Here is a 23,808-nt window from a genome sequence, read left to right as displayed (position 1 = left end):
GCAGTGGTCCAGATAACTGATGATAGTGCTAGCAGGGGAATGGGTGAAGAGGAGACAAATTTGGGAAATCATCTGGATGGTGATCTGGCAGGATTGACTGAAGGATGAGTGTCTTGAAGCAGGACAAGGGCTCAGACAATGCCCTAACTGGGTGAGCACGAAGCAATCCCCAGGGTACATAGCAGCTTGGACTTCTAGGTTAAAAAAAAAGAGAGAGAAAAGAAGAAGAAAAATGTTTCTGTCCTGTTTGCACCCCCAATATTTCCTGATTTCTGTTATTTACAGCTAAACATATTCCTTCCTGACCCATGACCTAAGCCTGAGGACAGGGTGTCAGAACCTTACATACAGTCGGTGCTCTGTAAATCGTCCTTGGTTGGAAGGGTTCTGTATGAATGGACAAGTTCAGTGACCAGAAGTTACAATTCAGTTCCTACAAGAAGTGAGATCTTAAAGGGAGAGGGAGAAGTCACTAGGTGGAGGAAGCAGAAAGCAGCCCTTTCGGGGAGATGAAACAGTAGGAGCAGAAGCGGGGGGGGGGGGGGGGCAGAACAGAAGTGAGGTGACACTACCGTGACACGTGGAGTGGGGAAAGAAAGTGAGAGCTTGGACTTGTGATTGATACATGCCAGCACTGTGTTGGTATCAGCCAGCATGCCCAATCAACTCCTGGAGGTGTACAGTCAGGCTCTTGTTTTGCTGAGCTGGTTAGAAAAAGTGAATCTTTCTTTCAGTAGCGACAACAACAACAAAAATCTCAATTTGTCATTTAGTCATTCATTCAAGAATGGTGCCAAGTCCTGGAGAATGTGACAACCAGGGGCATTCTTCGTGGCATCATCCAAGCAAAGCCTGAGAGGTGGCCGAGAGAGCCCGGTTTGCTTTCTTAGATCTTCCACTAGGTCTTTAGGGAGCTCTGGGTATTCACAAGCCTAAAGAAATGAGAGTCAAGGAGGATTAGGGAGAAGGTAACTATGCTACCCATGGGAGGCGTGCTTTCCCTAATGATTTCCAGCACTTTACGGCTTTGTTTCCTATCATCCTACAAGCCAGCCCGGCTAGGCACCATCCTCTCTTCTAGCCTCCTTATTGGCTATTCATCCCTTCCTTCACATCATTTGGCTAGGCTCCTCCCATCATCCCTTCCGCCTTCATCCCCACGCCCATTGACCTACCCCTCTGGTCCCACCTCCGAGACCCCAAAACACAACGCCTCTGGGTCTCCTTCTTGCTTCGGGATTGGTCAGCTCAACCCTGTCGCTGCCCACCGGTGGTGATTGCTCGCCTACAGGCTCGCGGCAGCCACTCCTGTCATGCTTCCGCTGCGCTACAGCGGCTCAGCATTGGCTGGTCGCTGTGTCCATCTTATAGCCAGCACCTACCTCACCTACGAATCTACTTTCTGGCTCTCTCCGTTCACTGCCTGCTTCTCCCATTGCCTGTAACCACTCCGTTTGCCTTGCTGCCCAACTGCCGCTCCCACTCAGTCTTCACCATTAGCTGCCCTACTTCTCCCTCCATCCCGGACCCTGCACGCTCCCCCTCCCATTCAGACATTTCATTGACTCCCCGATCATCCCGCCTCCTGCACCGCCCATTCTCGGCCCCCTCCCCATTGGCTGCGTGCTTCGCCAGCGGTGGATTCACGTCTACGTCACCCCCTGCGCGACTCCCCATTGGCCCTCTGCTCTACCTGTCTTCATCTCGCCGCCTACGCCCCCCGTAAGCCGTTCCCCCCCACGTTGGCCTTCTCATTGGCTGCCCGCCCCTTCAAGCCCTGCCCCCGCCGGTCCCGCCACCGGTGCCGTCGGTGCCGCCGCCGCCGCCGATATGGCGCGCACCGCCCCTGTGGAGCCCCCGCTGCGGCATTCCGCGCCCCCCTCGCCGGCCGCGGGCGAGCCCCGCACCTCAGTGGAGGCTGCGGTGGCCCCGCGGAGGGTTCTCTTCGCCGACGAGGCCCTGGGGCTGCCGCTGGCGCAGCTGCGCTGCTACCGGCCGTGGGGCGGGCCCGGGGCGGGCAAGATGGCGGCGGTGGCCGGGCAAGATGGCGATGGCGGCGGGGCGGATGAGGACGACGATGGCGAGGATGGGGATGAAGGGGAGGAGGAAGAGGAGGCTAGCCCCGATCCTTTGCCGCTGTGTCCCGTGCCCGCTGGAGGGGGGTTTTATTTGGTGCCCACCTTTTCGCTGCCGCCTGCTCCGGGCCGTCTGGAGCGCTTGGGGCGCGTCATGGTGGAGCTGGAGGCGCTGCTGCCGCCTCCCGGAGCGGTCCCCGGGGGTGCCGGGATGTGGGTGCCTGGGGGACGCCCACCGGTGCTGCGCGGGTTGGTGCGCGTGCTGAACCGCTCCTTCGAGAAGGCGGTGCACGTGCGGGCCTCGCACGACGGCTGGGCTTCCTTCTGCGACCACCCAGCGCGCTATGTCCCGCGCAGCCCCCCCGGGGCAGGAGCGGGAGGACCTGGAGCAGGAGATCTCATCCTGGATCCGGGCCTCGGGCTGGTCACCGACCAAGCCTCCGCCTCCTTGCCCGACGACGACGGCGGCCGCACCGACCGCTTTGCCTTCCAGCTGCCCTTTGCTGAGGGCGCGGGCGATGGGGCACGCCTGGACTTCGTGGTGCGCTATGAGACCCCCGAGGGCACTTTCTGGGCCAACAACCACGGCCGCAACTACACAGTCCTGCTCCGGATCGCACCCGCTCCCACACCCACTGATGCCGAAGGGCTGTCCCAGCAGCAGCAGCTGCAGCAGCTGGAGCCACAGCCCGAGTGCCAGGGTCCAGTGGAGGCTGAGGCAAGGCAGCTGAAGAGCTGCATGAAGCCAGTGAGGCGCAGGTAATGTCTGCCAGCGCCACCTCCGTCAATGCAGGGCTGTGTCTTAGGCTAGAGGACAAGCATCCCCATCCTGGCCTGGCAGCCCTTGGGCCTGCTCCCCAGGACAGGGAGGAGGGCGAATTTTGTCAGGTAGTCAAAGAGTGATGGAAACCCAACATGGCCTCGGTTCTGCTTTCCTTCCTTGCGGTTTCCGTCATTCATTTATTGAATTCCACAGTGAAGCTCCAAACAAGCCAAGATCTTCCTTGCCCTCAAGGGTCATATGGGTTCCTGTGGGAGAGAGTTTGAAAAAACAGGTAGCAGATAAGATGGAGAAGGATAAGGTCAGCAGCTGCTAGGAAAGCAAAACAGTAACATGATAGTTTGGGAGGGAATAACTGCTCTAGATCTGGTGTTCAGGGAGGGAGGGCCTCTGAGGAGGTGTGCTCAGATGCGGGGAGTGGGTGGAGAGAGTGGGTAGAAAAGGAGACAAGGAAGACTTTGTGAGGAGGTGACATGTAAACTGAGTCCTGAATGACAGAGATGAGCAGGTATGCACACAGGGGAGCAAGGGTGTTACCAGGCAGCGGGGACAGCCAGTGCAAAGGTCCTGAGGTGGGAATGGGGCATTGCTGTGAATAACGAATGGGCAGTGTGCGGGAGCCGGAGAGACTGGGCAGTGATTCGGGGGGTGGGGTGGACGGAGGGCTTGACCAGTTGGTGGCAGGGAATCGGATCCCCATTTTGTCAGAGCAGGGAAGCAGGGTGCCAGAGGGGAGGAAGTGGTTGAGGATGTGATGATGCCTGACTGCAGTGCAGCCATTTCTGAGTTTGAAGCCTGTAAGTTCTCTGTACTGTTGTGCTCTGATCTGGTCTGAGGCCTCATGTAGAGGCGAGGCCCTGAGCCTATGCTGTCTACTGGTAAGCACTGGTTCTGGCAGAGGCAGAACTAGTTGGGTCTGAACTTGAAGCCTGTGTCTTATCTTTCCATCCATTTCCTTTCCTTTCCTTTTTTTATTTTTCTTTCTTCAATACCACCCTATACTGTTCCCTAAGTTTTCTCTCTCAAACTGGAATTTTTCCCAGGAAAGCAGTTAGGCCTGATTTCTTTTGGGACTAACTTAATTCTAATCTGGAATAAGCAAGATGTCTCTGTGTGCGTGTGTGGCGGAGATACATGCATTTCCCTGTTCCCAGGAGGGCTGGAAGGAGGCATGTACTTTTTGAACTTTGTATATGCTTGATCAGAATCCTCTTGACAGCAGTGAGAAGTCCGTGGCCCTGGCAAGACTGGAGGCTGTGAGGGCTTCAGAAAGGTCTGGCCGGGGGCAGTGGGGCAGTTGTGCAAGTACTCTCTTAGCAACCTGTCAACTTCATAGTAACCCGAGCCTTACTCTGAGGGGAACAGGCAATGTGGCTTTTCTTAGAGCCTTATTAAAATATTTTATTTATTTTATTTCAGGGAGAGGGAGAGGGAGAGAGATGCCGTAGAGCATTGCACGGCTCTGGTTTGCGGTGGTGCAGGATCGAACCTGTGATTTGGGGGGCTTCAGTGAGTCTCTTTGCATAGCCACTGTGCTATCCCTCCTCTCCCAGGCTGTGGATTCTGACTTCAGAAAGCCTGAGTTCAAATCCCACCTCTGCCATGTGCTGGCCTTGTAATCAAGGCCAGTGCATTTAACTGCGCTGCTTCAGTACCCTCTCATTTGCAAAGCAGTTAATGTCCGCACCCATTTTACAGGAGATCAGTTAACAGCACCCCAGGCCCAGCCTGGCTCAGGGTGCTGCTGCAGAGGTGTGAACTCTCATTCACGCCCTGAGGTAACCACACATCACAGTTCCTCCAATCTCCCTTCCCAAACTCTTGTCACCTGATGTGTGATGTGTGTGTGGCCCGCCCCCCCCCCCCACCCCCCTCTCTTCTTCACCCGCGCATCTTAAGCCTGCTCATCTGGGGGATGGGATTGGGTGCAGCCAACATGGACGGGAGAACTAAAGCATGCTGGCAGCTGCGAAAGCAGCTGGACTAGCATTTACTGCCCCCCCCCCCTGCCCCGGTTCAGTTTTATCTGCTTCCTTTCCTCTTGACTCTGGCTTTGTGTGCTGTTTGTGCTGTGCCCATTTGCTTAAGTGGCTCAGAGACAGCTGGCGAGTGAAAGGACCGGGGAAGAAATGCCAGCTATATACACATTTCTCCCCGCCCTCCCCCTATTTCTTTCTCCAATCTCTACTGCTCTTGAAGACCTGGCAGGATTTAGGAATAATCCTCCATTTGACTCTTGAGTGTTCCCAGCACATCATGTGGTCGTTTCCCCCCACCCCACCTTCCCTCCTATTGATGTATACCTACAGAAAGTGTACTGAAGTGCATTGAAGTATACCTACAGAAAGTGTACTGAAGTGCATTGAAGTATACCTACAGAAAGTGTACTGAAGTGCATTGAAGTATACCTACAGAAAGTGTACTGAAGTGCATTGAAGTATACCTACAGAAAATGTACTGAAGTGCATTGAAGTATACCTACAGAAAGTGTACTGAAGTGCATTGAAGTATACCTACAGAAAGTGTACTGAAGTGCATTGAAGTATACCTACAGAAAATGTACTGAAGTGCGGGGTTCAGTGGACTTTTGCTTATGGATACCTTTGGCTGTAAACTCCTCTCCACCCCCAGACACTTGAGTGGTTCCTGTGTCCCATCCCCCCCCCCCCCCCCCCCCCGCGAATTGCCTTCAGTTCTGACTTCCCATCCCAGTTGCCATCCCAGCTGGCTTTTCGTGGGATGTCTCCCAGAGATGTGATGTGATAGTTGGGGTGACAGAGTCTGGTCATTTTGAAAGTGTGTGAAGAAGGGAACCAAAAAAAAAAAAAAATCAAAAGTTTGCAGGGCCAAGGTGGGTGGAGAGGGTGTTTTTCTTTTAAAATACAGGGGTGGTTTTAAGGAGAAATTGAAGCAGCCTGTTCAGACTATTGTTTTGGTATCTGGCCCCAGGTCTGTGGTTCCAAACATGACTTGTGATATTATTTTAAGTGGGCAGATGGCTTTTTGATAGCTCCTTTATCTTCTGATCTCAGCTCTTGCAAAGGGGAGGTTGGCGCTCATTGCAAGATCAGCGATAAGAATTTCCTTTGTAGGTTGGTGGCTTTCTTGGCGAGTACATTTTCAACTTAATTGTTTTAGAAACCCTTGCGCTGCCGGTGATTTTGGAGCGCTATTGAAGAACTGCCTATCCCCCCCCACCATCCGCCACCCTACCAGTGGCACAGCCCCTCTTGGGAAGGAAGCAGTGGAGGCTCGGGGTGAGCTTGAACCTGCAGGAGCTCTGTCATTGAGGGCGCTGGTTCAGAAAGCATTGGCTGCAGGATCACTATGTGCTGGGTTCAGCCTTATTCATACAGGCGGCGATTCATATAGGCGGCAGGGCGGGAGTGAGGAGTAGGGGGAAAGGTCCGTAGTAACCCTGAGGATACAGCTCAGGAACCAGAACAGCGGGATTGCTGGCTGGGCTGGGCTTTTGAGAAGCCTCAGACATTAAGATGATGTACCAGCAAGCATGTGCTGGGCATAGCGCTAGGCTGTCACAGGGCAGGAGCACACTAGTGCTCAGATTCTCTCCTCCCCCAACCTCAAGGGCTGGTGATGGAACTGGGCTGGCTGGATGAGGAAGGATGGCTACAGAGAACTTGCTGTTTCCCAGGCACTTTGCTGAGTTTCTTGTGTGTATCTAGTCTCATCTGATCCTTTCCAGCATTTTCTGGGATTAGTGTTCAACTCCCTGCCCACCAAAGAGCAGGCACAGAGCCCCAGAATACAGAGTCCCAAGGCTAGAATGGGGAGGAGCCCTATAGATCAGCCTTGATCTATAAGCCTGAGGAGGGATCCTTGGGCTCCAGAAAGCCCAGACCAAGAAAGTCCCATGTTCCTGTAGCCTTTGAAGCACTCTGTCCTCCCATCCCCACTTTGTCCTTTGTCTTCTGAACTGCCATCACATCTTTCTCAAGGGCCTTGCCTTTCCCTGCCCCAGGGCCTTTGCCCGTACAAGTTCCCTCATCGGGAAAAGTTAGGCCTATATTCCCTTGTTTTGTTCCTTCAGCTCTTTGAGATCATCTCCCCTGGAAGCCCTGGCCAATCCAACTTCTTCAGGCCCTATGAGTTTCCTACTACCATATTTTAGGACTAGGATCATAGGAGGGTGAACTGTTAAGAGAATTACCAGGTATGCGGTGTCCTAGCCTACCTGCTAGTCCTAATCTTTGTCTCTGTCTCTCTCTTTTTGACACCCACTTGTCCCCTCCCTCATGTGACATGTGACTCTTGCAAATTTTCTTTGCCTTCAGACTTCCTGCTTTGAAAGACTGAAGAGAAGCCCTAAGAGTGGAAGTCCCTACAACTTGTAGCCCGCCCTCCCTCCCCTGCCCCCCCCCCCCGCCCCCAACCTGCAGACTGCTTTGCCAAGTCCCTTGTCTTACAGGGGAGGAAGGGATCCTTCGGCCACCCCCACCTCTACCCAGGATGGTTCCCCAGCGTGTGCTCTGGGGTTCATTTCCCCACTGCCTGTAGCAGGACCTGACATAACTAGTTCCCCTTTCTCTCCTAGCAGTATTCCACTGCTGTTCATCTCATATATATACTGTTGTCTCCTGTAACCTTGCTTTCTCTCCACACTGCCCCCCAGCCAGCCCCTCAACACCCTCTTCCCCTTCATCTACAATCACTTACTTCAGCCTTCCAGATTGGCTTAATCCCACCGGTCTGCTCCCCTATACCCCCCCTTTTCTCCTCTCCTTTCCCTTTCATTCCCTTTCTCTCTCTTCTATGTTTGGCTAGAGCACTGTTCAGCTCTGGTTCTTATTGGTCCCAGGGATCAAACTTGTGACCTCTTACACACAGGCCCTGTATACCTAAGCTGTGGTTGCTCCCCAGTTCCACAGGCATTTTTTTTTTCTAATTGGAGGCTTGAGCACTCCTTAAACTCCTTAAACTCCTTAAACACACTCAATCTTCCCTCACCCTGGAACCAAGCTCTTCTTTTCCTCTTAACCCTCTGGTCTTTCTCTTCCTTGTTCTTCCTTCTGACTCATGTATCTCAGCTTGGCATCTCTGCTTGAGCAGGTCTGATCGCTAGCTTCCCTAGCGCAAGATTGAACTCATTGTCCCCTCAACATCCCCAGTGCTTTGAGAAGCTGCACATCCCCCCGGCCCTCCCTCACACTTTTGCCTGTCATGGCAGGACCCCTGGTATAGGGTGTTCTCCCCTTTCCAGAAGGCTCTGACCTCAGTCTATAGTCAGACTTCCGTCAGGGGATGACTGGCCCAGCTTTCCCTCCCTACTAGACTGTAAGCTCCGTGAGGGGTAGGGACATACTCCCCCCTGAATTCACTGCTGTATTCCCACAGGGCCTGCCATGCTGCCTGGCACTTCACAGGTGCTCAATAAATGTTTGTTGAAAGAATGAGTATGTGTGTGTGTGTTTTTAAAACAAACAAACAAAAACCGGCCTTATCCGACTCAAAACTATCAGTAATAGAAGCTTCTGAGGTGGGCGGAATCACTGTCTTGTCGCCACTGCCTGACACTGGGCAGGGGCACAGTAAGGCCATACTGATCTCTGGGTGCATCTGTAACTGAGTGCATGGGGGTGGGGGACACCCATCTTACTGTTGAAGTTGGTGACCTCAGGGAAGGCTGAAGAATCAAAGTTGTAGTGGAGTGGTGGGCGGCGGGGATGGGGGGCAGTTGTCATCCTAGTTTGTCTTGAGATTGAGGACTCGGGAAGAAAAATGGTCCCTTTTCTGGTCCACAGAAAAATGGCGGGAGGGCAGCGCAGCTGAAGATATGGACATGATGCCAGAGTATAAAAGGAACCGAGCCAAGATCTAAGCCAGGCGCTTCGGCTTTAATGCCAGAGTTTTATTTCTTCCTCCTTTGTGTTTTTGTTTTGTTTTTGTTTTCGATAGAGGCAGAAAGTTAGGAAAATAGATCATGGCACCAAAGCTTCCCTCAGTGTGGTGGGGACTGGGCTTGAACATGGGTTGCACGCATGGCATGTTATCCAGGTGAGTTATTTTGCCAACCCTAGTACTCAGCTCTTAACTGCTGTGTCAGGGCAGGTAACAGGGCACATTGTTCTCATTTATTTCTTTTTCTTTTATTTTTACGGGAGCACTGCTCAGCTCAGGCTTCTGGTGATGTTGGTACCTTTGCTGCCTCAGGCATGAAAGTTTTTTTTTGTTGGAAGTTTATGCAGTCTTCCCAGCCGTGTTCTCCTTCCCCCCAACCTCGGCTTCCCGCAGTGGGGATCTGGGTAAGGGCCTCTGTTCGCTCAGCACTTTCCCCAAGTTCTTTCCTGGTATTTCATTAGCCTTTTCAGCAGCAGTCTGAGGCAGATCTCCCCATTAGCCCCTTACCAAAAACGATAACTAACAGGTGGTCTGAGCTGGGTTTGCTTGAAAGTACAAGTGGTGACCCCTGATTGAGTTGTCAGGTCAGTTCACTGGATTCCAACAAATTTTTTTTTCTAGAGCTCTGATCAGCTCTGGTGTATGGTGGTGTGGGGAATTGAACCTGGAACTTTGAAGCCTCAGGCTTGAGAATATCTTTGCATAACCATTATGCTATTTACCCCCACCCTCCCCCAAAAAAAACTCTTAAAAAGGGAGAGAGAGACATAGAGGCTGTGAGTGTGGCATAGTGGTTCTGTCCCTGGCACCCCCCCCCCCATGGCATTGGAAATAGAGTGTACACATGCTGCTACAGCTAAGGTAAGTGTTTTCTTCAAAGAACAACTGTTTTCCAGTAACCTGTGTTTCCACATGTATGGGTGTGCCTGGTTACTATGTCAGAATGTTCCTCCTTAAACCATGGGTCACAGCCAACAGAACCCAGCTCCTGCTGTTAAAACAATAGAGAGAGAGAAAGAGAGAGAGAGCGCGTGACAAAACCTCCCTCTCCCAGCAGCCCTGCTTGATGGTACCCAAATCCCAAAGTCAGCGCTCAACTAGGCTGTTTGTGGGAAAGGCAGCTTGGGGTCTCAGAAAACTGTGATTATCAGAGCCTCCTTAAGACTTTACGCTCTTGAGAAAAAAGTAGCTGGCCTGGTATGTGGGGTTCCAAGTACTGGGGAGTGGCTTCCAGAAGCCCCCAGTGCCCCCTTTGAAAATACTAGCCTCTGGTTGCTCATAGAGGACTTGGAATGGGTGGTGGTGGAGGGGATGGGAACTATGATGTGACTGCTCTGAATGTCTACTTTGCCCACCTGCTCTCTGGCAAGGCACACCCCCCCTTGGTCTTGTCTGGTCTAGGGCTGGGCCAGTAGCACCTCTTGCCGAATGCCCACCCCCTGCTCTCCCTGAGTGCTATCTGGGGGTCACTGAGAGGTTTCCATACTCAGGATCCTGGGAGTGCAGCCCTGGCCCGGCCCCTGGTAGACGAGCCCATCTTGACAAGCATTCCACGGGCACCAGCAGTGTGTGTCCAGACAGCTTCTCCAACCCGTTGCTGCCCTGAGCCCTTGAGGAGGGAACCACGCGGCATTCGTGGGGCAGCTGCCAAGAGAGCCGGTTTCCTTCTCAAAAGTCAGCGAGCACACTGGAGGTACAGTTTTGTTCTTAATCTTCCTATTTTTCTAAGAACCCCTTTTGGCTGGTAGTGCTCAGTGATTCAGAGTGCCTCCTTTCGATGAAAAGCCTATCTGCGAGAGCCGGTTCCCTGAGACTTCATTCTTGGTTTTTGGTTTTGTTTTATTTTTATTTTTCCTCTCTCCTTTTTTCTTCTCGTAAGCCTTCAGTTTCAAATGTCATCTTCAACCTGGAGCCGCCTTTGAATGTTCTCAGGAGGGCATGCAGTTAACGGGTGTAGAGACACAGCTCTGAGGGCCCCGATGGCCACATTTCTGAGAGGGAGAGGAGAAGGTTTTTCTATGACTTGCTGGGTCAGTGAGCCGGGCCCCAGCTGTTGGCAGAGGTGAACAGCAGGCACAAGTGCTTCCTGCTTTCATCTCTGACTTGGGAGGCGGGGAGCATCACCTGTATATCACCCAGACTTCTGACTGACTCCTGTTGGGTCTGCTCAGTGGCTGAATTGCTTGGCCTGGTTTCTGAGGAGGTCTCAGTGGCCGTGACAGAGAGACACCAGAGCACGGCTCAGTTTTAGCACCCGGTGGAGTGGGGGATCAAAGCTGGGGCCTCAGGCATTGTGACCTGATTTGGAGATAACTCTCTTGCATGCTCTGCGTCCTCCTAGACTGTAGAAAAGTCACTAGGGGGGGTGGGCTTGGAGGGGCATTGCTTCGCCTTTATTTTTCTTCTTTTCTGTCCCCCCCCACACTGAACTGAGACATTCTTTGCCTGCCGGTTTGATCATAACCTGACTTCACCTCTTCTGCCCACACAGGACTCTAGGATGGCTTCTAGAAGCCTGGCTGTAGTGTATTTCAGTCCTGGCCAGCTAGGAGGGGAGCCTCACCTAAGATCTGGTCTGGGAAGAAGGGCCGGCGGCCTTTCTGTCTGTAAGTCTTCTTGAAGAGACTTGCTTCACGAGATCCTGGAGAGATGACGTTTTCTTTTAGCTGCAACTCCCCCAGCAAAAGACATCAGCAGATAAAGACCTGAGAGAGGTGGTGCAGGGGGAACAAGTAGTTTGCTCTGAGCCCCTCCCCTTCTTGTCAGCATGCAGGCCCCTTACATACTTAAAAAAATATTTATTTATTCCCTTTGGTTGTCCTTGTTGTATTGTTGTAGTTATTATTGATGTCGTTGTTCTTGGATAGGACAGAGAGAAGTGGAGAGAGGAGGGGAAGACAGAGGGGGAGAGAAAGAGAGACACCTGCAGACCTGCTTCACCGCCTGTGAAGCGACTCCCCTGCAGGTGGGGAGCCGGGGGCTTGAACCGGGATCCTTTCGCAGGTCCTTGCTCTTTGCGCCATGTGCGCTTAACCTGCTGCACTACCACCCGAGCCCCCCTTACATACTTTTTTTTTGGGAGACTTCTGGTGGGATGTATGAGGGTGGAGAAAGGTAAATGGCAGCTTCTAGAGCTTCCAACCTCTAGATCGCTGCCCATGGTTCAAGTTTCCTCCCTGAGAGTGCTGATAACCAGCAATTCTTGGGACAGGAAAGAAGGATCACCGGTCAAGCATGTGACTTGTCAGACATGGGTGACCAAGGTCTGAGCCTGGTGCCACGGCACCAGAGGAGGCTCTGGTGTGGTGGCATTTTCTCCCTCTTCTTTTCTCTCTTGCTTTGTCTCTCTGTAAATGAAAGTTCAGCCTAGAATGGTAAAAAATTGCACACGTTTGAGGCCCTGGCTCTGCCAAAAACAACACACACACAAAAGCTCTTCCTGCAGCCAGTTCTGTGTCGCTGTTCACATGTCCCTTCAGAGCAGGGAAGCTGGGGACCAGTGAGTATGTGGGCCAGAGGGTAGGCCCGTGGACAAATCCAAGTACAGGCAGTGGTTGGGGCCTCTTCTCTTACTGGCTGTCTTTCTGTGTCGATCTCCAGAAAGGGCTGGGGCTAGACAGAGCCTAGTGGCCCTTAGAGCAGACATTGTGTGTTGGTTGAACCTTGGGAGCAGAAGGTCTTTGCAGTGTGGCCTCAGGCCATTTCCTTGGCTTCCGTGTCATCCCTAAGATAAGGGTCAGAGTCCTGCCTCCTTCAGAAGATTGCTAGTACCCATCTCGGTAGGGCTGTCACAAAGTTTGGACTTGTACCTTTGGGCCACTTAGTACAGTACCTAGCGACACAGTAAATGCTGTCAGGTCAGCTAGCAAGCATCCTGTTTCTGTGAAGACAATCAGTGGTATTTTCCAAACAGTTGTGACCTTCTCTAGAAATGTCCCCATGTGTCACCTCTGAGGAAGAAAAAGGTTCAGACAATTACCCTCAGCCACTCTCCGGCCTCCAACTGATCGTCTTTCAGTTAAGATGTGTCAACCTGTAAACATCTCTGTTTCTTTGTGAGAATGAGAAAGAGGCAGGTTTCTTCACGATGCCCTGGACTCCACCCCTGGTGGGGTCGAGCTGAAGGACACCCGGCCTGTGCTTCTTAGCCCTTGGGGTCTGATCTGTCTGGTGAAAGAGGAACAAGACCTCTAAATTGAGCTGTCTCAGCTTCCGCTCAGAGCCACGCTCCTGTATTCTGGCTTGGTGTCCTCATTTCTCTTGACTTAGCCTGGTCTTGGTGCTTTCATCTTTGTGCTCGGTTTCCAGGTGAGGAGAGTGAGACTCAGGGGGGCCAAGTGGCCAGCCAGACCACAGTGGGGGCGGGCAGTGAGCCGAGGACACACAGCGACCCTGGGTTCCGTCCTTTTTTCCTGTTGCCCTCCTTCCCATTCTCCCGTCACCCCACCACCTCCTTGTTGTGCCCTGAACTCCACTGTCCTCACTTGCCTATTCCTGGAAAGACAGCACACACCCCACCCCACCCCCAAGACAGACAGACTAAAGACACCATTGAGAATGTTCAGTGTGTATGACAACGGGCACAGATGCCTTAAAATAGTGACCCAAGATGCTCATGAAGTCAGGCTGGGTGATGTCTAGCCAAATCTGCTTTGCGAGAGGCTCAGCAGGGAGGGAAGGCTTGCTAGCTGGCTCTGAGCCCATGGACTGTCAGTGGGAAGACTGCTGTTCCAGAGGTTTCCAAAAGTCTCTCCTGGCGCCTCTTCCCGCCAAATGGACAAAGCCAGTTGTGATGTGATGCTAGCGGAAGCCAACGGATTTCACAGGCAGCCTGGAGTGAATTTTTCTAGAATAGTAACAGTGATTTTCTCTTCTGGCTGGTGTGTGTATTTCCCCCTCCCCTGCTTCTATCTCCCTTCCTGTATTCTGTAAATCTTCGAGACTGTGTGTGGGGCTGTGTCATCAGGGTAGAAAGAGGCAACAGGAGAGACAACAGAGGCTCTCAGGTGGGGGTGGGTCATTGCAGCGTCTTGGGAGGTGCTGGTGGAGCCATGACCCATAAGCTTTCTCTCCTCTACCCCACAGGCCTCACGAGGAAGAACAGAGGATGAGGAGTGAGGAAGATAATCTCCCTTCTGCAGGTAAGCAGTGGGTAGAGCAGCAGGCCTTTGAGACCAGACTGTTTCTCCTCCCACCTTTTTCTTTTCAGTACAAATTGAGAGGCACCCCCTGCCTTAGATTGTCTCAGAAAGCTTCACAGGCGAAGCTGTCAACTGACAGGAAGAGCAGCTGTTTTTTTTTTAAATATCTCTTTAAAAAAATATTTTGACTTTTTCTCCCCAGCTTCAGTTTATTGAGGCAATGATCATTTACAGAATTGTTGTCACAAGGGTATTGTTCTTTTAAAGATTTCTTTTTTTTAAAAAAATTTTATTTATTTATTCCCTTTTGTTGCCCTTGTTGTTTTAGTTATTATTGTTGTTATTGATGTCATCGTTGTTGGATAGGACAAAAAGAAATGGGGAGAGGAGAGGAAGACAGAGAGGGGAGAGAAAGACACCTACAGACCTGCTTCACCGCCCGTGAAGCGACTCCCCTGCAGGTGGGGAGCTGGGGGCTCGAACTGGGATCCTTATGCCGGTCCTTGCGCTTAGCGCCATGTGCGTATAACCCACTGCGCTACCGCCCGACTCCCGAAGATTTCTTTGTTACTTCTTTTGTTCTTTATTTTTAGCAGAACTTTGTTTTTATTTTTATTAGGTTTATTTATTTATTGGATAGAGACGGTCCGAATCAAGAAGGAAAGGAGAGGTAGAGAAGAAGAGACACAGAGAGACACCTGCAGCCCTGCTTCACCACTCACAAAGCTTTTCCCCTGCAGGTGGGGACCAGGGACTTGAACCTGGGTCCTTGAGCATTGTAACATGTGCACTCAATCAGGTGCACCATTACCTGGCACCTGTTGTTTATTGATTTATGTTAGTTCCAGCAAAGGAGCCTGGTGGGGGCCAGGCTCTAACCTGGATCACACAGATGACAAAGCAGTGCATTGGGAGCCGGACGGTAGCGCAGCGGGTTAAGTGCACATGGCACCAAGCACAAAGACCAGTGTAAGGATCCCAGTTCGAGCCCCTGGCTCCCCACCTGCAAGGGGGGCCACTTCACAGGCAGTGAAGCATGTCTGCAGGTGTCTATCTTTCTCTCCCCCTCTCTGTCTTCCTCTCCTCTCTCCATTTCTCTCTGTCCTATCCAACTGCAAGGACAGCAGTAATAACAAGGGCAACAAAAGGGAAAAAATAGCCTCCAGGAGCAGTGGACTCATAGTGCAGGCACTGAGCCCTAGTGATAACCCTGGAGGCAAAATAGAAAAATAAATAAATCAGTGCTTATCCAAGTGAGCTATTTTGCCAGGCTTATTTATTTATATATGGGGGCAGGCGGGAAGGAAAGCACCACTTGCAATGCCAGGTTTCAAACTTATAGCCTCATGTTTCAGAGTTCAGTGGTTAGGGGCCTGATTGAGTACACATGTTACAGTACACAAGGACCTGAGTTCAAGACCCCAGTCCCCACTGCAGAGGGAAAGCTTTGTAAGTGGTGAAACAGTGTTGCAGGTGTTTCTCTGTCTCTCTGTCTCTCTATCTCCCCCTTTGAAGAAATTCAAAGTCCAATGGTTTGTCCACTGTGACCCCTCCTCCTCCCAGGCCACTTTTTCCCTCCCTCCCCCCATTCCTTCCTTCCTTCCTTCCTTCCTTCCTTCCTTCCTTCCTTCCTTCCTTCCTTCCTTTCCTTCCTTCCTTCCTTTCCTTCTCCCTCCTCCTCCTTCCCCTTGTCCTTCCCTCCCCCTTCTCTTTCTTTTTATTTTAATTGAGAAAGACACAAGTACCACACTGCTGTTTTCTGCAGTGCTGAGAATTGAACTTAGGGAATCATAGAAGCAAGGCATGCACTCTGCTGCCTAGCCACTGCCTGGATTTTCTTAAACAAGCCAGCTTTGTGAGATCATACACCTTGCCCCAATGTTGTCCCTCTTTTCTCTCCAGCAGTGTGTCCCGAAGTTCAGGAGTCAGTAGGTCCCTTGGTGGCCCCAACTCCTCTCCGTCCATGGCCCCAGATGACACTTCAGGTGAGCAGGCTCTGGCTTGGTGGGGGTGGGGTGGGGGATGACTTGCCCTTTGTCTGCCTTAATCAATGGAGAGCCTCAAATTAGAACCCAATAAGGGGTGGGTGGGGGGTAAGAATACGGTCTTTCATCTGGCTGTCCAGAAACAGTGTTCGTAAATTTAGCAATTCTTTAAAAAAATATTTATTTATTTATTCACTTTTGTTGCCCTTGTTGTTTTATTGCTGTAGTTATTTTTGCTGTTGTTCTTGATGTCATTGTTGTTGGATAGGACAGAGAGAAATGGAGAGAGGAGGGGAAGAAAAAGACAGACACCTGCAGACCTGCTTCACCGCTTGTGAAGTGACTCCCCTGCAGGTGGGGAGCTGGGGGTTCGAACTGGGATCCTTCTGCCTGTCTTTGTGCTTTGCTCCACGTGCACTTAACCCACTGCACTACCGACCTATTCCTTTGAATTTAGCAATTCTTTACCCAGTCAGTGCTAGCTCTGTGCCAAGCACTTGGGTGCTGAGTTTAAAGTAAAGACTAAACTATCCTGTCTTTTCAGGGCTCCCGTTGAGGGCAGTGAGCCATAGTAGATCAAATCGTCGATATTTTAGATAACAAATGCTGAGGGAGTAAAGGAAAAAAAAAAAGCAAGGGCTAGAGATAGAGAAGGAGAGAAAGATATTGTTTCAACTTTAGGTCGGGTGGCCAGACAAGGCCTTAGCGAGAGGTGAACAAGTATCTGAAGAAGCTACAGCCCGACCACCACCACCCCCCTTTTTTTTTTAACAAGAATTTACCAATATATACAAGTGTAAAGCCACTAGGATAATGACCCCACACATATTTTTAAATTTTCTTTATTGGGGGATTAATGGTTTACAGCTGACAGCAAAACACAATAATTTGTACATGCATAACATTTCCTGGTTTTCCACAGAACACTTCCACCCCCACTAGGTGCTCCTCTGCCATCACATTCCAGGACCAGAACCCCCACATGTATTTATCACCCCCTTCAACACATGGCTACTTCTACTTCTCCTGCACTTCCCACCTCTCCCCCTTTTTTTTAATGTTTATTTATTTCCTTTTGTTGCCCTTGTTGTTTTATTGTTGTTGCTGGATAGGACAGAGAGAAATGGAGAGAGGAGGGGAAGACAGAGAGGGGGAGAGAAAGATAGACACCTGCAGACCTGCTTCACTGCCTGTGAAGCGACTCCCCTGCAGGTGGGGAGCCGGGGGCTCGAACCGGGATCCTTACGCAGGTGCTTGCAGCTTTGTGCCACGTGCGCTTAACCTGCTGCGCTACCGCCCGACTCTCCACCTCTCCCTCTCTTATCTTCTATGGAATTGAAAACATTCTTAATTAATTCCTTTTAAAATGTATTCATTTATTTACTGGATAGAGACAGAGAGCAATGGAGAGGGAAGAGGAAGATAGAGAGGGAGAGAGAAGGAGAGATACCTGTAACACTGCTTCACTGCTTGTGAAGCTTCCCCCCTGCAGGTGGGGACCAGAGGCTTGAACCCAGGTCCTTGCACATTGTAACATGTGCACGCAACCAGATGCACCACCACCCAGCCCATCTATCTATCTATCTATCTATCTATCTATCTATCTATCTATATATATCTCTATCTATCTATCTATATATATATATCTATATCTATCTATCTATCTATCTATCTATCTATCTATCTATCTATCTATATATCTATATATCTATATCTATATGTATGTAATCAATTATTAAATTGTCACTAGGGTCATCACTGGAGCTTGATGGCTATTTTTTTCCTTTTTACTTCATAGGACATAGAGAAGTTGAGAGAGGAGGGGGAGCTTAGATAGGGAGAGACAGAGACACCTGCAGTACTGCTTTACCACTTGTGAATCTTCCTTCCTGCTGGTTAGGACCAGGGGCTTGAACCCACATGCTTGCACATGGTAATTAATGTGTGTGCTCAGCCTGCTGATCCACCACCTGTCCCTTATTTATTTATTTATTTATTTATTTACCTATCTATCTATCTATTTATGAGAGAGAGGGGAGGGGGAACCAGAACATCACTCTGGCACATACAGTGGTGGGACTTGAATTTGGATCTCGTGCTTGAGGGCCCAACACTTTATCCACTGCGCCACCTCCCAGGCTCCCCCCTGTAGGAATATTTTGGATAATAATACAGATATCGCCCTATCCATTAATATTCCACTTTCTGTCTCAGAACTTGAAATGAAAACAGTAACAGTAAAAGCAGAGAGAATCCCAAAGTACCTCACACCTCAGGAAGGTAACATTTTTCCTTTAGTGTCGTCCAATCCTTGGTGAATATTCAAACTTCCTTGTCTCATAATACTTTAAGATTCAAGCAGGAGTAAGACTCTGCATTTTGTTAATAGGTCTGTGGATACTTTTTTTTTTTTAAATGTAGTTAGGAAAATGAAAGAGAAAGAGACACAAGACCATCACTTTGGCACATTCGATGCTGGGGATTGAACTTGAGAGCTCATGCTTGAGAGACTTTTGAGATCTTTAAAACATTTATTTATTTATTATTGGATAGAGACAGAGAGAAATTGAAAGGGGGAGAGGGAGATAGAGAGGGAGAGAGACAGAGAGACACCTGCAGCCCTGCTTCACCAGCCGTCAAGCTTCCCTCTTGCAGGGAGGGGTCCCAGGGACTCAAACCTGGCCGCTTTCCTTGCAGTGTGGTTCATTGAAGACGCCTTGTTTAGCTTGTAGAATTTCCCATACTCTGGATCTGGCTGGTTGTATCCATGTGGAAACACATCCCTTACTCTGTTTTATTAATTTTCCTCATTTAATTTGTTACTACTCATTTTAATTTGTTGATTTGTCCACTTTATTAAATGAACTTATCAATTGTCATCTGTTGTTATTAAGTTTATTAAATAGAATTGATTCTGTTTAATTTTCCTCTTCTTCACTTGTTAGCTGAAATTCTTCTCTAAAGAAAAACTTTGTTTTAATATTTTTTAAATTATCTTTATGTATTGATTGGATAGAGACAGTCAGAAATCGAGAGGGAAGGGAGGGACAGAGAGGGAGAGACAGAGAGACACCTGCAGCACTGCTTCACCACTTGTGAAGATTTCCCTCTGCAGGTGGGGACTGGAGGCTCAAACCTGGGTCCTTGTGTACTGTAACATGTGCACTCAACCAGGTGCGCCACCACCTGGCCCCAAGAAAAACTTTCTTATGTCAACTGTTTGACTGCCTTCAGGCATAGTTTGTATAGGAAAAGCTGTATGAATGTTAAGGTTTCCCTTTTAATTCAGTCCTTTGAATTTTCCCATTTGGGCTGAAGAGACAGCCTAATGGTTCTGCAAAAAGACTTTCATGCCTGAGGCACCAAAGGTCCCAGGTTCAATCCCCAGTACCACCATAAACCAGAGCTGAGTGATGCTCTGGTTAAAAAAAAAAAAGGGAGGGGGTGGCAGGCGGTGTGGTGCACCGGGTTTAGTGCACATATTATGAAGCACACAGATCCACACAAGGATCCCAGTTCAAGCCCCTGGATCCTCACCTGCAGGACAGTCACTTCACATGCAGTAAAGCAGGGCTTTAGGTGTCTTTCTCTGTCCCACTCTATCTCCCCCTCCTCTCTCAATTTCTCTTTTTTAAAATTACTATTAAGTTTTTATTATATTTATCTATTTGATAAGACAGTCAGAAATCAAGAGGGAAGGGGGGATATAGAGAGGCAAAGAGAGAGAGAGAGAGAGAAAGAGAGAGAGATAGACAGCACTACTTCACCACTTGCAAAGCTTTCCCCCTGCAGGGGTTTAAACCTGGGTCCTTGTGCATTGTAACATGTGCGCTCAACCAGATGAGCCACCACCCACCCCCCCCACCCCCCCCCCCCCCCCGTTCTCAATTCCTCTCTATCCTATCCAGTGAAATGGAGCAGTAGATTCCTAGTTCAGGCACTGAGCCCCAGCGATAACCCTGGAGGCAAAACAAACAACACTAAAACATTATCTTTTATCAGCCATTTTTTAGAAGAAATATATTTCTCCAAGATATAGAATTTTGAGGTTCCGCGTATCATTATTTGCCTAGGAAGTTTATACCTCTTTGATACTTTCCAATTCATTTCATCCATTTATTTGTTTTATTTTTGTTAATTTTATTTTACTATTAGTTTTCTCTTCTTTCTTTTTTAAATTTATTTTTTATTTTTATTTATTTATTTATTTTTAGCAGAGCACTGTTCAGCTCTGGCTTCTGGTGGTGTGGGGGATTGAACCTGGGAATTTGGAGTCTCCTGCATGAGAGTCTCTTTGCATAACCATTACACTGTCTACCCCTGCCTGTTTTTGTTGACTTTAAAAGATTCATTTGTTCATGTATTAGAGAGATGGGAGGGAATGACAGAGGAACAGAGCAAGGAAGAGGGAGAGAAACCAGACCAACCCTCTAGTGTATGTGATACTAGGCATCAAACGTGGGACCTCATGCTTGAGGATCCAGCACTTCATCTGCTGCACTGCAATTCTTTTGCTTTTATTTAAAACATATGTGGAATGTTAAGAGATCAAAGCCAGGGGCTCATACATGGCAAGCCTGTGCTGTTTGCCTGAATCCCACCCCACCCACCCTTATTTATCTACATTGTTGCTTAAACTGAATTCTCTCTGGCCAATGGGAGCTCATTTAGATAGATTCCAGAGCCCCGTGGACACATCCCCATCATTCTTTGAACATGTCCTCAAATTCTGCCATGGTCATATGTCCTAGGCTTGTTTTGTACTTTCCCAGCTTCCCTGCTCCAAAGCTTAAAGGAGCTGGCCGTTCCTCTCAGGACCAACTGGTTCCTATTGGTGGAGAATGGTGTTTGGCCACTACCCAAGACCTGTGCTTGTTGCTACTGAATTCGGTGTTGACGCTAGGCCTTGTCAAAAGGCAGATAGGAAAATTTTTTTAAATTAATTATTTATTCCCTTTTGTTGTCCTTGTTGTTTTAGTGTTGTAGTTATTATTGTTGTTGTTATTGTTGGATAGGACAGAGAGAAATGGAGAGAGGAGGGGAAGACACAGGGTGAGAGAAAGATAGACAGACACCTGCGACCTGCTTCACCGCCTGTGAAGTGACTTCCCTGCAGGTGGGGAGCCGGGGGTTCGAACTGGGATCCTTACGTGGGTCCTTGTGCTTTGCGCCATGTGCGCTTAACCCTCTGTACTACTACTGCCCAACTCCCCAGTGATAGAAAATTATGTGTTTAAGCTAAACAGTGAAAAATGTTTTATGAGAGAAAGAGAGAGACAGAGACAGAGCAGAGAGAGGGGCACTGGCTTATATGGTGGTGCTGGGGATTAAATTTGCAATCTCTGAGGCCTTGGGTAGGTAAGTCTGGTGTGCTGTCTCCCTGGTTTTTTTTTTTTTCCTTCATGAAACTCTTTTTGTGTAACCATTTTTCTATCTTCCCCAGCCCTGAAATGTTTTTTTTTCCCTCCAGAGGACTGATCTGGTGGTTCTAGGGAGTGAACTTGAGACTTCAAAGCCTTAGACATGCATATCTTTTGCATAACCACTACGCTATCTCTCTGCCTTGAAACACATATTTAAAAGTAGAAAGTACATGAATATATATGGACATTCTAGACATATTTTTGCAGGGAAGGCAATACATGGTCCTTTCTGATAGCCATTTACCAAATATTGGTACCCACTAAATTCCTCCAGCTTTATCATCTGCAGGAAGTGGCCTTTTAGTCCATCTAAGTTCATTATTTAATCCAGACAACATCCTTTTGGGGGTTTAGGGATCTATGGACTATTTATTCTAAAAATGCCTGTTGGACTGAGCGTGGCTGATCCCACTTCATGCCTTTCTCTTTCTCTCCACTCCGTCTTCAGGTGTCTGAAGTCACCGTGACTGGCAAGCCCCCTGAGGATGGTGCCATTCCCAGAAGTGGTCTGCCTGTGGCGTTCACAGAGTTCCCCCAGGCCCCGGTCATCAGGATTCTGCCCTCGTCTCTCTATGGCCTGGGTGGCTCCCCCAGGGACCAGGCCTCAGGGCCCGATGTAAGCGAGGGGGGGGCTGGGCCTCTCCTGGAACCCAGCCTGCAACAGGTGGCAGCTGCGTGGGAAGGAGCCAGCGAGAATGGAGGGGGACAAAAGGACCCCACAGCGGGCCCCATAGCCAACAAGCCGCCTGCGTGCCTGGAGGTCCTGAGTGGGCTGGAGGAGCTGCTTGGTGAAGACACCATTGACCAGGAGCTGGAACAGCTCTACCTGTCCCACCTGAGCCGCCTGCGGGCTGCCGTGGCTGCAGGTGGGGCTGGGGGTGGTGGGGAGGGCCCCCCAGATGGAGGGCTGTCCCCCAGCCATCCCCTGGGCATTCTCACGGACCGTGACCTAATCTTGAAGTGGCCTGGCCCTGAGCGGGCCCTGAACAGCGCCCTGGCCGAGGAAATCACGCTGCATTATGCCCGTCTGGGGCGTGGCGTGGAGCTCATCAAGGACACGGAGGACCCTGACGAGGATGGGGAAGGGGATGAGGGGCTCTCCACGGTACCCTCCAGCCCAGAAGGGGATACCCCCAAGGAATCGCCGCCAGAAATCCTCTCGGGGGCACATCCCGTGATGGCCACTATGGGAGATGTGTGGCTCCCGTGGGCCGAAGCCTCAGGGTGTGACAGTCCCATGGTTCTGGGTCCAGAGGGTCAGTTCACTGGGGCTCCAGAGAGGGGGTTGGACAAGGACACTGTCTCTTTGCGCATGCCTAGGATGATAGGTGAGGTGACCTCTGAGGGTGCTGGGACAGAAGCCCAGATGGTGTTCTCCACTGAGTGGGCAGATAGTGTGGGTCCCCTGTCTAGCCAGGAACCAGCCATTCCTGTTCCCTGGGGGCAGGACCTCACCCTCCGTGGTCCCTTGGCGGTTGAAGCATGTCCTAGCTTGACTAGGCCCTGTGGGAGCTCCCAGGATGAAGGTGGCTCAGGCCCAAGCTTTGAACCCCTAAACAGGTCCCCCACCCCAGTACCCTCTGCAGAATGTGTATGTGTCTTACCTCCCCAGCTCCGGGGGCCCTTGACCCAGACTCTGGGTGTGTTGGCTGGGCTGGTGGTGGTCCCCATGGCTCTGAATAGTGGTATGTCCCTCCTGGTGCTTGCACTGTGCCTCTCTCTGGCCTGGTTCTCGTAGGGGGTGCTTGTGGGATCAGCAATAACTGGCTCCCCTTCCCCCCTTCCCTCTCTGGGATCCGGGGAGGGGCAGCCCCTGCAACCCCCCCTCCCCCCCCCGCAGAGGGATCTGATGGCCTGTACAGTGAGGCACCCATGGTCCTTTGCTTCTGAGAATGCTCAGCTGGAGAGAGGCCTTCTTGTCGCTGCTCCTGTCAGCACAGGGCTGCCTGCCTGTGGGGACAGCAGTGGAGAGGGACAGAGCGTGGGTGGACGGTGAGTGAGAAGAGCCTCCAAGATGGAACTGGGCATGCCCTCCTACCCCCCCCCCCAAGCCTGTATTTATTTTTGTATAATTCTCTGGATGAGGGAGAGTGGTCATGAGCTGGTCTTGGGGCACAATTACCCAGAGATATATTTATTAACAGCCAACCTGTGCAAAACCTGCTGGAGCTTTATTTTTAATTTAATTTATATAGAGTACCTATTATTATATGCCACAATAGAGCTCTATGAGAAATGAAGTGTCTTGCTGTGCAGTGTTCTCCTGTTTGGACCTGAGTCTGCAGAGGGGGTGTGGGGTGGGGAGGCCCCCCTTTTTTAGGGGAGGATCACAGGGGGTGGGGTAGGGTAGGAAGGGGTGGGGTGGGATGGGCTTGTACCTGCTGCGGCTGCTGTTTCAGTATGTCCCCCGAGGAGGATCTGTGTCAACTCGCCTAAGTTGTGTGATCTGGTGGTCGTTGGGGGTGGGGTTGGGGGAGGGGAAGGGAAGTAGTGGCCAAGTGATTTGGTTTGTCGTCACCCATGTGGCTACAGTGGTGGATGTGG

At 50.4% G+C, this 23,808-nt stretch overlaps 1 protein-coding gene across 5 annotated transcripts; it reads left to right on the top strand.

Annotated features, from left to right (window-relative positions):
• The first annotated feature begins 1,771 nt into the window (after window positions 1–1,771).
• PPP1R3F (protein phosphatase 1 regulatory subunit 3F) lies at window positions 1,772–23,504 on the top strand. 5 transcript variants are annotated; one of them, XM_016190969.2, is made up of 4 exons: window positions 1,772–2,834; window positions 13,801–13,856; window positions 15,762–15,841; window positions 21,713–23,504. In XM_016190969.2, exons 1-4 carry the CDS (start codon window positions 1,831–1,833, stop codon window positions 23,000–23,002), a joined length of 2,430 nt encoding a protein of 809 aa, XP_016046455.2. In that variant the 5' UTR covers window positions 1,772–1,830; the 3' UTR covers window positions 23,003–23,504. The 5 variants fall into 5 exon arrangements, with proteins under 5 accessions (XP_016046455.2, XP_007529489.1, XP_060039589.1 ...); XM_007529427.3 differs by having other exon boundaries at window positions 1,773–2,834; window positions 15,759–15,841; XM_060183606.1 differs by lacking the exon at window positions 1,772–2,834 and adding an exon at window positions 10,246–10,408.
• Window positions 23,505–23,808: the final 304 nt, after the last annotated feature.

Source organism: Erinaceus europaeus, chromosome X (assembly GCF_950295315.1).
Source record: "Erinaceus europaeus chromosome X, mEriEur2.1, whole genome shotgun sequence".
In the NCBI taxonomy this organism is placed as follows: Eukaryota; Metazoa; Chordata; class Mammalia; order Eulipotyphla; family Erinaceidae; genus Erinaceus; species Erinaceus europaeus.
Note: the sequence above shows the minus strand (reverse complement) of the source record. Positions and strands in the feature narration are given on the sequence as shown.